Here is a 12,393-nt window from a genome sequence, read left to right on the forward strand (position 1 = left end):
TTGCAACATGTATAATTACATTGGTTGTGTTGAAAACCTTTACATTGTCAAATATATATATATATGCAATTATCTCTATTAATAAGTGCCTTGATAACTTAGTATAAATGGAATTTATAACTTAAATCCAATCGCAAAATCTCTTTACATCCTGATCATACATGTCATTTCTTGACTATATGAAGCACCAGATCTCCAAATAGCTTGCAACTTTTGTAATGAAAGAACTTACAAAGGTAAATGGGCTAAACTTATAAGAAGTAATTTGCATTGAAAAGTTCAATAGCAACACAGCTGATCGCAACAACCATAGTAGCATAGTTGCCCGACACCCGTGTTAATGGAAAGTAACGTATACTCGGTGGAGTAGTCGAGATGAGCCTAAGCAAATCAGAACACACAATTATCAAAGAAAACACTTAGGTGCTTTTTACACAATTGCAACAACCATAGAGCTGTGATTAACATAAGCTACAATTCAACTAAGAGCCATGAGATATTTGTACAAAAATTTCAAGGATGATATACAACAGAATGCTACTTCTATACATACTTACATAGGTACACTAGCTAGGAAGAACTTTAAATTCATCAAGGTGTTTGATGAACAAAACTTTCTATTCTAGCCAACAATCATCATCGCAAACAAGATCGAGAACTTAATCTCTGAATCCCCTATATAAAGTGGACATGTTTATAGCATGGCTTATATTGGACAGGAGCGGAGCTAGAGTGTCAGCTAGGGGTTTGACTGAACCCAGTAGCTTTGGTTCACACCCTCTATTTGTCTTAAAAATTCTCTGGATATATACAAATTATTGAATCAGAACCAGTAACTTAAAAAGATTAAGATTCAGAACGCATAAACTTCAAATCACGCTCTGCCCTCTGAATTACTAGATACCACATCACCTTTATAAACTCGTGTAACTAAGATAATATCTGAATATTCCTCTACCTAGATGTAGCTCGACATCAGAAATTGCCGGGGTTGGAGCTGTTGATGTTTTACGAGTTAACAAAACATTTCTCCAAGTCCAAAGCTTGGATAAAGGAGCAAAGTTGCGGTAGGTTGACAGCCAACGTAAAAGCGAGTTAATTTATGTTGATTCTCACAATACAGAACACGTTATTTCTGACAGGACGATCTTCTGTAACATCTAGGGCAATATATCGAAGTGAAAAAGCCACGAGATGACAAAGGCGAAAACCATGGATGCAAGTAGGAAATTCATGACACGGCGACCATGCCAAAAGCCTTGGGTTTCAGAAAGGGATACAGGTGCTGTGGATGCTGCAAGAGTGCCTACTGTAGAGTTATTGGCATCATTTGTTTGCTCTCCAGCAACGTTCAGTGCAATGGTACCACAAATTTCACAAATTCTGAATCATAGAATTCAGGGAATTAGCATATTTGAAACACATATTGAAAACTAATGTACACAAAAGGAGAGATGATTGCAGGTCAGATCACAGATTTTATTAGTCTTACTTTCTTTCTTAAACTCCGTGCCCAGTCAAATACTGTCACATAAATTGGGACGGAGGGAGTAATAGAGAAGGTACTATTCTCTGCCTAACATGCCATTCTAGACCATTCTTCTATAAAGCTATAAAAGGTCCTCCCCCATTTCAATTTGAGTGACATGATTCGCTGTGCGAGGGTCAAATTAATGAATTTTCGGTGTGAATTTGAACATAGAATCTTCAATTTTTTTGAAACAACGTTTACATATTTAGAGACTACATAAAAGGTACTATAAGTCACAACACAATTTAAAATATTTAAAAAGTATTTGAAGATGTCATGGTCAATAAAGCATCCTTTGACTCTCCAAATAGTAACTAGGACAAAAAGTGAAACACAAGGACTATGTTATATCCAGATAGAACACAAATTTCATCAACATACTACAAATTTAAAGGTCCCGAGAAAATTCAGTATTGAAGCTTTTCAATTTTTCTGAAGGATTCATGAAGTTATTAATGGTCTGGTTCTATAGCTCCTGGTAGACGATTATATATAATCGTATACCATATGACAACAAAAAGGGCACAAGAACAAGGATAACGAGAAAATGCTAATAATGGAAAAAGAGCTGGACACAAACAACGGTGGTTATAGAGTCAAATATCAGCAAAATGCATCAAACCGTTCAACGTGGGAAGATAGAGTAGACATCTGAACTGATATTCGTGGATGATGCAGCAAATTATTAGCAAATGATAAAAGTAATAGCGTAAACTCAGCTTTCCTTCTAAAGATAAATGGATCTATTAATAGTTAGGGCTGGATCCCACCAATCTCTAAGTCACATTTAATGAGAAGACCAGCAATGCCAATATGTTAGGAAAAGAAACTTAACTTGGAGTTGCGGAACTACTTAAACGGAGTAGCAATGTACTGCAGACTAGAGAAAAAGTTTGGTGACTTCGTTAGTAAATTTTCCAGTACATAGTAGCAGCAATCAGAATTTTGCATTCTGAAGAACTAGTGGTAAATTCCAGTAGCACGAAGGTAGCCCAGAATCCCTCACACTCGCCAAACCATCAGATATTATGAGAACAGATCACGAGCAGATTATATAAATTAACTTAAACATAAAAATTACTCCTGTCATGCAAGAGCTAGAGAAGATTAATCAATCAATCAAATGTGCCTAAATCCTAAACTAACGGGGTTGGCTCTATAAATCCTGTATACCCATTGCACTTTATTCTTGTCCATTTTACACTTACATACAAGCAGAGGCAGATGCATCATCTAATTTACAGGTTCAACTAAACCTAGCATCTTGTACATGGAGCAAGATATATACATGAAAAAAGCACTAAAATTTGGACAAATAGAAAAAGTGCATTGGGTTTTGTTGTGATAACATAAAGTTTGAACCCGGCAAATTTAAATCATATATCCGTCTCAGCATACAAGTCTCCAGCAGAACTAAATTATTAGACTTAGTGCATCGACAACCAAACTTCTTAGTAAGTTTCATTTAGATACTTGAACTACAGTATGTTCCAAGTGAGCACCTGGACACATGACAAAGTATTCCTTATAGATATTTCCGATTCATAATCTGGAAAAGTTTCTCTGCGTGTTCACAAACGCTCATTACGTGAAATAAATCAATCATATAAAATATGCCTCCTCCTTTAAAGCACATCAACATCAATTGGACCATGAATGAGGTTTTACGGCTTATTGAGGGTGATACTTATACTTTAAGGATGTGACACATTTTAAGTGATTAACCTCTCTTCTCCTCTCTTGAATGAGGGTCTTTCGGAATTGAGAACACGTGGGGGTTAGGTCTGCGTACACTCTACCCCCCCTAGAACAGGTGGGACTTTTTCTACGTAATGGGCAAAAACACGTTTTTTCAAAATTTTGAGTCGGAAGTGTCTAATACAAATACTTTATCATGTGTTCAGGTGCTCAATCAAAACAGGCCGTAGTTTGAGTGTCTAAATGAAATTTACTGGCAAGTTTAAGGACTGTCGATGTATTCTGCCAAATAATTACTTAACTAACACAAAATCTAATGCAACTGTAAAACAAGTTATAGCAAAAGATGGGAGGTATATATACTCACGTGTTTCCCTTGGTTTTGAACCAAGTCTCAGCACATTGCTTGTGAGCAGCACCTAAATCACCTTTGCAAGAACATCCCAATTCAATAGCCATCCCTACTGAATTACTCTCTTGTACTTGGTCTCCACCACTACTACTAATCCCTCCACTTTTCAACAAACTCAAATGACAAATCCTACAATCCCTCTCTTCTTTATTATGCAACTTCAACATCTCCAATTCACCACTCTCCAAATCAATCTCTTCATCAGACAAAGAAATAGTCCCCCTTTGCTTGTCCCTCTTTGGCTGCTCACAATTTACTGAAAGGGAAATTTACGTAAATGTATAATTGACCAAACTTAATTACCGATAGTAGCCCAAATATTCAATACATATACACTGATATGTATATTATACGTATAATATATGCATATTATATTAAGTATACATTGCCGCTGTCCCAATTTATGTGACACACTTTCCTTTTTAGCTTGTCCCAAAAAGAATGACACCTTTCTATATTTGAAAACAATTTAACTTTATGAGATAGATTTATACCCACACAAATATATAAGACTTGTTTTCTTTCTTAAAACTTTCAAAAATGGTGCTTTCTTTCTTAAATTGGGACCTAGTATATTATATATGTATAGTATATGTATATTTAAGTGTGTGTGTGTATATATATATATATATATACAAAACCTATACATTAAAAAATAATAATACAAAACCTATACATTTGCGGGCTATTTTATAAACTAGCTCACCTAAAGGTATTGAGCTGTAATTTTCCCTTATTGAAATGCCATCCATAGAGCCTAAAGGTGAATGCCAAGACTGATCAGAGTCAGAATCAGTGAAATGTAAACTCCCATCAGTTGTTGTTGTCTCACTGCTAGCAGCCATGGATGGCTGCCGGCGTCGTCGACGCCTACGGTGGCGGCGGAACTCACCATTCCTGCCACTACCATTTGCCTCAGTGTCAGCATTATCAACTCCAAGATTTGGCATTTTCTTTAACCCTCCCCTGGGAGCTCCCGCCTTTTTTTCGCTCCTTTGCTGACTCGAACTCACAACCTAAGCAGCTTACCACCTAACAAAAAGAAACTGTCTTTCAGTTCATAGATTGAGAAAAAAGATGGAGCACTTGAAGAATATAAAGAAATACATCAAACTTCAGATAAGAAGTGTTATAGGTTGAAAATTATCAGTACCCTTTACCCAAAAAAAAAACTGTCTTTAAGTTCACAGATTGAGAAAAAAGATGCTCCCCTTGAAGAATTTAAAGAAGTTCATCAAAATTCAGCATGAGAAATGTTAAAAGTTGAAAATTATCAGTACCCTTTACCCAAAAAAAAGAAGTTCATCAAAATTCAGTATGAGAAATGTTAAAGGTTGAAAATTATCTCTCTTTCTGTTCAAAGAGAAAAAGATGCTACCCTTGTTCAAAAATTCAGTATGAGAAATGTTAAAAGTTGAAAATTATCAGTACCCTTTACCCAAAAAAACTCTCTTTCTGTTCAAAGATTGAGAAAAATGATGGAATCCTTGAAGAATTTAAGGGAATCCATCATAATTCAGTATGAGAAGTGTTAAATTTTGAATATTTTCAGTACCCTTTACCTAGAAAACTGTCTTTATGTTCACAGATTGAGAAAAAAGATGCAGCACTTGATTTTTTTTTTTTTTTTTTTTTTTTAAATTCATCAAAACTTAGGATGAGAACTGTTAAATGTTGAAAATTTTCAGTTACCTCTTAACCAAAGAACTGTCTTTTAGCTCACAGATTGAGAAAAGATGGATAGTATTTATAGAGGTTTACCAGGATTCTTGATGTACTGCATTAAAAAGTTTGACACTTTTCAGCACAAAATGACAAAAAAAAAAAAATGGAGCTTTTGAAGCATTTCAAGAAACTCTTTTGAAGCCCAAAGATTGAAGAAAAGATGGAACTGTTGAAGCATTTAGAGGCCCATCAAAGAACCTAATTTTTAGCTCATAAATTGAGGAAAAAAGAGAAGAAATGACTGTTTTTAAGTATTCAAGAAACTGATTCTCAGATCACAGGTTGAGAAAAACATGTAAGCATTTAAAAGAGTTGATCAAAGTTAATGATGAGAAGCATGGGTGAAATGTGGGAAAGAAAATGAAGACTGTATTTGAGTATGTTTGGTTTTGGTGCTTTAACAAACAATTCCTTGTCCTTTTTATCCCACTTTGCTTTACTGAAAGTAGAGTAATTGTGACTTGGCAATGGACATATATGAGTGTCAGTTTTAGGCAAGTGATGGAAAAAGAGTAGAGTTCCTTTTTTCTGTGGTGACTGGTGTACAAGGGACACAATGACAAGGGGAGGGGACCCCCATTTGGCCATTTCTGTGAAAGAATTGACAAATATTTTTTTAGGAACATAAATTTCCTTTTATGGCATTTATTATTTTTGGCTTGTAATATAATAACTCTGTTTCATAATAAGTGGTTCTTTTAGCTCATGCACACCTTAAGAAATCACTCTCTCCTACAAAATTATGAGTATTTTTACTAACTCACTCCTAATCAAATTGTGCTTACACAATTAAATGCCTAGAAAAAGAAAAGGTAGTTAATGAATCTTGATTATTTAAATAAGGGCAATTTTGGAAGAATTTGCCCAAAATATTCTTGAAATTCTAAAACACCACTTATTTTGAAAAAAATTGAAAAGTCGTCGAAAAACCACTTATTATGGAACGGAGGGAGTAATGTATAATACATTGCAAAAGCATTTGGGGAAAAAGGTCAAAAATACCCCTATACTTTGGGGAAACGGCTAAAAATATCCTACGTTACGAATTTGGGTCAAAAATACCCCTCCCGTTATTAAAGTTATCAAATATACCCCATCTTTTAACGGAAATTCCCAAATCTCTCATAATAATCTGATTTCATTTTTTAAACTTGATCCAGTTAAATAATAACGCACACGATCCCCTTATTCCCACAACTCTCTCAAACGTTTTCTACTTTTCAAGTGGTAGAGCATAATTATCAGTGTAAATGGAGGCCATTCTTGTATGGTGGCTGAAATTTTGGTAATTTGCAAAAACTTGATAAACAAATATGATCGCACGATAAAAACGATCTGCAGTAGCCCTCTGGATTAAAGTCGAAGAGAAGTAGAAAATGTTTGAGAGAATTAGGGGAACAAGGGGATCGTATGAGTTATTATTTAGTTGGATCGAGTTATTTAGTAGATCATGTTTAAAAAATGAAATTGGGTAATTTTAGGGGATTTGGGGATTTCCTTTAAGGGGAGGGTATATCTGAAAACTTTAATGACGGGAAAGACATTTTTAACCCAAATTCATAATAAATGATATTTTTAGCGCTTTTCTCAAAATTTACTAGCAAGGAATATCATATGAACCTCCTTGCTTCACCAGCTCAAACAGGCGTGTCAACTTTCTTACTAACCCTTTACATCTTTTGTGTTATACTATCAAATTCCCGTCTAAGAATTTATTGTGTTAGGGCTTAGGGGTCGTGTGGTACATGTGATAAGGTGGAATATCTCGTAAATTAAGTTTGATATTAATTTTATACCCTGTTTGGTAGAAGGTATAAATTTATTCTGGGATAAATTTATATCTTCTAAGCAAACAAAGTATAAACTGAAGCCCAAAGTTAATTCTGGGATATCCACCTTATTATCTCATCAAACTTGAGATTATTTTATCTCACCTTTCAAATGGGATAAATTTATTCCAGAATTATAATTCCGGAATAATTTAGCCGTGTACCAAACAACCCGTTAGTAATTACCACCAACTTAAAATTGTCAGTTGGGCTATAGTGAAAGTAAGGGAGAATTAATTTATCTTCTTATGATTCAAACACGAAATACAATTATTTAACATATATAGTGCAACATTTCTATAGACTAACAATATATTTTTAACTGCTATAGCAGAAAATTTGTATTACTATCTTCTTAAGTTATTTTAATCTAAATTTTAGTGAGCAATATTTCATAATTATCTTTTAAATAATTGGATAGCGTAAAACTTCTTTACAGTACTGACCATACATAAAAAGTTAAACTATAGTTTGAATGTTGCCGTTTGACTTTTGCTTTGTTTCCTTGAGAAAGTGATAACATTTGGATAAGTATAGCTTATGCAATTTTTTTGGAATTTTGTTATGGTTATAGAAAGTTTTTTCATGTGGCTGCTATTTATATATCTTTAAGAAATGTAATGTGAATTACACATTACACAATGATAAGACTTGGCTGAAGGGTTATGATTTATTTTGTAAAAAAAGTGTTTTCCTTCATATCAAACGCACCCTAACTTGAATGAAAAAGAATTAAGAAAATCTCAATACTTGATAAAGGACCACAAGAACCATCAAAGGATGTGGTGCAACGAATGAGGCTGCTCCTTCCTTAATCAGAGGTCTCGTATTTGAGTCCTGGTATGAAACAATTCTTAATAGGGAGCGCTTACCCCCCAATAGGGCCCTACGCGGCGCGAATCAATATATATTCGGACTCCAATGCGAGTACGGGACACCGAAAGAAAAAGATAAAGGACCACAAGGTAAGCGCTCCCGAGTACGGGACACCGAAAGAAAAAGATAAAGGACCACAAGAAAAGAAAATAGTGGAGGAATAAAGAGGAAAATATCCACTATTGTCTATCTTCCTTTCTTTTTCTTCTTTAATTTTTAGGGATGGGGTGGGGAGGAAGGTTTCTTTAAACAGATGAGTATATAATTAGGGAGTTGCCTAAAATGGTACAGATAATGATTATCAGTAACATCAACACAACTGGTAGTGTGAACCACTAGCTCACATGTTTGAAAAGAGAAAGTTTTGAATTGAAATTTAAGTTAAGATCGAACAAAAATTATTTACACAATTAAGATGATGTTTGGATTGGTTTATTTTAAGTTATTATTGGCTTTTAAGCTCTTTTCTACTTTTTGTGGTGTTTGAGAATAATAAAAAGTGCTTTCAAATACTTACATTCAGGCAAAAAAAGTACAAAAATCATATTTTACTAAAAGTAGAAATTTCCTACCTTCAAAGTTAGTTTACCATTTTGCCCTTTTACTGAATAAAAATCTAATTAAATATCTAATGAAACAGTAATATTTTAATTACATAAATGTTGGATTAGAAGTTCCTATCATTAATTCAAATCAATTTCTGTTTTGTCCAATAAATTAGCTGAAATGTCACTGATTTATCAATTTTTATTCTATAGAATATGTGGAAAATTTGAGGAGTTGCATTGGAGAATTAAATTTGGAATTGATTAGTTCCATCAATAACCATGTGAACGGAAAGCTCAAGGAACACCAACGGAAAAGAACCACACTCTGTATATCCCTTTAGCCTTAATGTACAAAAACATAAAAGCATTTCATAATAAATACTGTAAAAATTAAAGTAACAAACATGATAATGTTTGAGCAAATGAAGAGCATGTTGTTACAATTTTATCATTTATATTTTAGGATTAGTAGCAATTATGAGTCTGAACAAACATTTTTTTTTTTACCACGCATATATTTCATCAAGAAACAACACCCCTTTGATTCCAATGAGAAATGAGAAGCGAGATACTTATTTCCAAGGACCAATATTCTTGATATCAAATTCCACGTAATTTCTCACCAAATCATATGTAGAATCCCAATTTTTGAGGTAAAACAATGGCTTCTTTCTATTCTTGATGATAGTTATATGTAAGTTCGATAATTCTTTTTTGTAATCTTGTAATTGTGGAAAAACAAGAAGAAGAATGCAAAAATAGAGAAATTTTCCGGATGGATTTTCATTGATTTACTGTACACCTATTTATATAATGTAATGTAAATATAGCAACCAATAATATTTGTACACTTGCTAAATTCCTTTTGATTTTGTTCTAACTAATTACAACTATGAAAATGATGAGTATTTTTACTAACTCACTCCTAATCAAATTGTGCTTACACAATTAAATGCCTAGAAAAAGAAAAGGTAGTTAATGAATCTTGATTATTTAAATAAGGGCAATTTTGGAAGGATTTGCCCAAAATATTCTTGAAATTCTAAAACACCACTTATTTTGAAAAAAATTGAAAAGTCGAAAAATCACTTATTATGAAACGGAGGGAGTAACGTATAATAGATTACAAAAAAATTTGGGGAAAAGGGTCAAAAATACCCCTATACTTTGGGAAAAAGGCTAAAAATATCCTGCGTTACGAATTTGGGTCAAAAATACCCCTCCTGTTATTAAAGTTATCAAATACCCCCTCTTTTAACGGAAATTCCCAAATCTCTCATAATAATCTGATTTCATTTTTTAAACTTGATCCAGTTAAATAATAACGCACACGATCCCCTTATTCCCACAATTCTCTCAAACGTTTTCTACTTTTCAAGTGGTAGAGCATAATTATCCCTTAGCGTAAATGGAGGCCATTCTTGTATGGTGGCTGAAATTTTGGTAATTTGCAAAAACATGATAAACAAATATGATGGCACGATAAAAACGATCTGCAGTAGCCCTCTGGATTAAAGTCGAAGAGAAGTAGAAAATGTTTGAGAGAATTGGGGGAACAAGGGGATCGTATGAGTTATTATTTAGTTGGGTCGAGTTATTTAGTAGATCATGTTTAAAAAATGAAATCGGGTAATTTTAGGGGATTCGGGGATTTTCTTTAAGGGGAGGGTATATCTGAAAACTTTAATGATTTTAAAGACATTTTTAACCCAAATTCATAATAAATGATATTTTTAGCGCTTTTCTCAAAAATTTACTAGCAAGGAATATCATATGAACCTCCTTGCTTCACCGGCTCAAACAGGCGTGTCAACTTTCTTACTAACCCTTTACATATTTTGTGTTATACTATCAAATTCCCGTCTAAGAATTTATTGTGTTAGGGCTTAGGGGTCGTGTGGTACATGTGATAAGGTGAGATATCTCATAATTAAGTTTGATATTAATTTTATACTCTGTTTGGTAGAAGATATAAATTTATTCTGGGATAAATTTATATCTTCTAGCAAACAGAGTATTAGCTGAAGCCCAAAGTTAATTCTGGGATATCCACCTTATTATCTCATCAAACTTGAGATTATTTTATCTCACCTTTCAAATGGGATAAATTTATTCCAGAATTATTAATACCACCAACTTAAAATTGTCAGCTGGGCTATAGTGAAAGTAAGGGAGAATTAATTTATCTTCTTATGATTCAAACACGAAATACAATTATTTAACATATATAGGGCAGAATTTCTATAGACTAACAATATATTTTTAACTGTTATAGCAGAAAATTTGTATTACTATCTTCTTAAGTTATTTTAATCTAAATTTTAGTGAGCAATATTTCATAATTATCTTTTAAATAATTGGATAGCGTAAAACTTCTTTACACTGACCATACATAAAAAGTTAAACTATAGTTTGAATGTTGCCGTTTGACTTTTGCTTTGTTTCCTTGAGAAAGTGATAACATCTGGATAAGTATAGCTTATGCAATTTTTTTGGAATTTTGTTATGGTTATAGAAAGTTTTTTCATGTGGCTGCTATTTATATATCTTTAAGAAATGTAATGTGAATTACACATTACACAATGATAAGACTTGGCTGAAGGGTTATGATTTATTTTGTAAAAAAAGTGTTTTCCTTCGTATCAAACGCACCCTAACTTGAATGAAAAAGAATTAAGAAAATCTCAATACTTGATAAAGGACCACAAGAACTATCAAAGGATGTGGTACGACGGATGAAATTCTTCCTTAATCGAGTGCCTCGTATTTGAGTCCTTGTATGAAAAAATTCTTAATAGGGAGCGCTACCCCCCCAATAAAAAGGCCCTACGCGGCGCGAATCAGTATATATTCGGACTCCAATGCGAGTATGGGACACCGGAAGAAAAAGATAAAGGATCACAAGAAAAGAAAATAGTGGAGGAATAAAGAGGAAAATATCCACTATTGTCTATCTTCCTTTCTTTTCTTCTTTAATTTTTAGGGATGGGGTGGGGAGGAAGGTTTCTTTAAACGGATGAGTATATAATTAGGGAGTTGCCTAAAATGGGACAGATAATGATTAACAGTAACATCAACACAACTGGTAGTGCGAACCACTAGCTCACATGTTTGAAAAAAGAAAGTTTTGAATTGAAATTTAAGTTAAGATCGAACAAAAATTATTTACACAATTAAGAGGATGTTTGGATTGCTTTTTAATTTTTCTATTTGAAGATGCAATTTTATGTACTAAAGGTTGATGGGATTCATGACATAATTGACACTTACAGTTAAGAGCGGTGCTCAGATAATTATGAGAACTGGTTAGAGCTTGACTCCCTATTCGGGTAAGTATCTTTTTGATATTTTGTAAATTATCTTTCCTAAATTGCTCATGGTTTTCAATTCCTACTTAGATTTGGAATTTTTATTATATATCCATCATGAATTCGACGATCTTGAATTATTGTCTTCAATTTCACTATTTTTTCTTGTAGGTTCAAGTTTACGTGCATTCACAACATATGCAACAACCATGATAATTGTTCTTCCTATAACTATAACAAACTCACTTCGACAAAAGAAGCTAGCGTATGACTTCAGTATCTCCTCACATAGAGGGCACAATCAGCATCAAGGACTTCTACGGGATAACATATACTCATTTATTAAGTTAGCTAAATAGGATCAACATTCTCACTTTCCGGAACTTACACTTCTTTCTTTAAATTTTGTTTATAATTTCAAATACATCGTGCTCATTACTATGGGGCACACGTCCAACGCGCGTTC

At 33.4% G+C, this 12,393-nt stretch overlaps 1 protein-coding gene across 3 annotated transcripts; it reads right to left on the minus strand.

The window, feature by feature from the left end:
- Positions 1 to 9: 9 nt before the first annotated feature.
- Positions 10 to 5,557, minus strand: LOC132050446 (uncharacterized). Of its 3 annotated transcripts, none has more exons than XM_059441692.1 (4): positions 5,403 to 5,557; positions 4,348 to 4,673; positions 3,597 to 3,897; positions 10 to 210 (listed from the first exon to the last, which is right to left on the minus strand). In XM_059441692.1, exons 2-4 carry the CDS (start codon positions 4,589 to 4,591, stop codon positions 165 to 167), a joined length of 591 nt encoding a protein of 196 aa, XP_059297675.1. In that variant the 5' UTR covers positions 4,592 to 4,673; positions 5,403 to 5,557; the 3' UTR covers positions 10 to 164. The 3 variants fall into 3 exon arrangements, with proteins under 3 accessions (XP_059297675.1, XP_059297674.1, XP_059297673.1); XM_059441691.1 differs by lacking the exon at positions 10 to 210 and adding an exon at positions 217 to 381; XM_059441690.1 differs by lacking the exon at positions 10 to 210 and adding an exon at positions 457 to 1,383.
- Positions 5,558 to 12,393: the final 6,836 nt, after the last annotated feature.

Source organism: Lycium ferocissimum, chromosome 3 (assembly GCF_029784015.1).
Source record: "Lycium ferocissimum isolate CSIRO_LF1 chromosome 3, AGI_CSIRO_Lferr_CH_V1, whole genome shotgun sequence".
NCBI classification, from domain to species: Eukaryota; Viridiplantae; Streptophyta; class Magnoliopsida; order Solanales; family Solanaceae; genus Lycium; species Lycium ferocissimum.

Bases quoted from the DNA above. Each gene is read 5' to 3' on its own strand.
- LOC132050446 (XM_059441690.1), bottom strand. From the start codon at position 4,591: ATGCCAAATCTTGGAGTTGATAATGCTGACACTGAGGCAAATGGTAGT. The intron at 3,898-4,347 runs GTGAGCTAGTTT...TTTCCCTTTCAG, and splicing joins TTACAGCTCAATACCTTTAG to TAAATTGTGAGCAGCCAAAG. The intron at 1,384-3,596 runs GTGAGTATATAT...TCTATGATTCAG, and splicing joins TTCAAAACCAAGGGAAACAC to AATTTGTGAAATTTGTGGTA.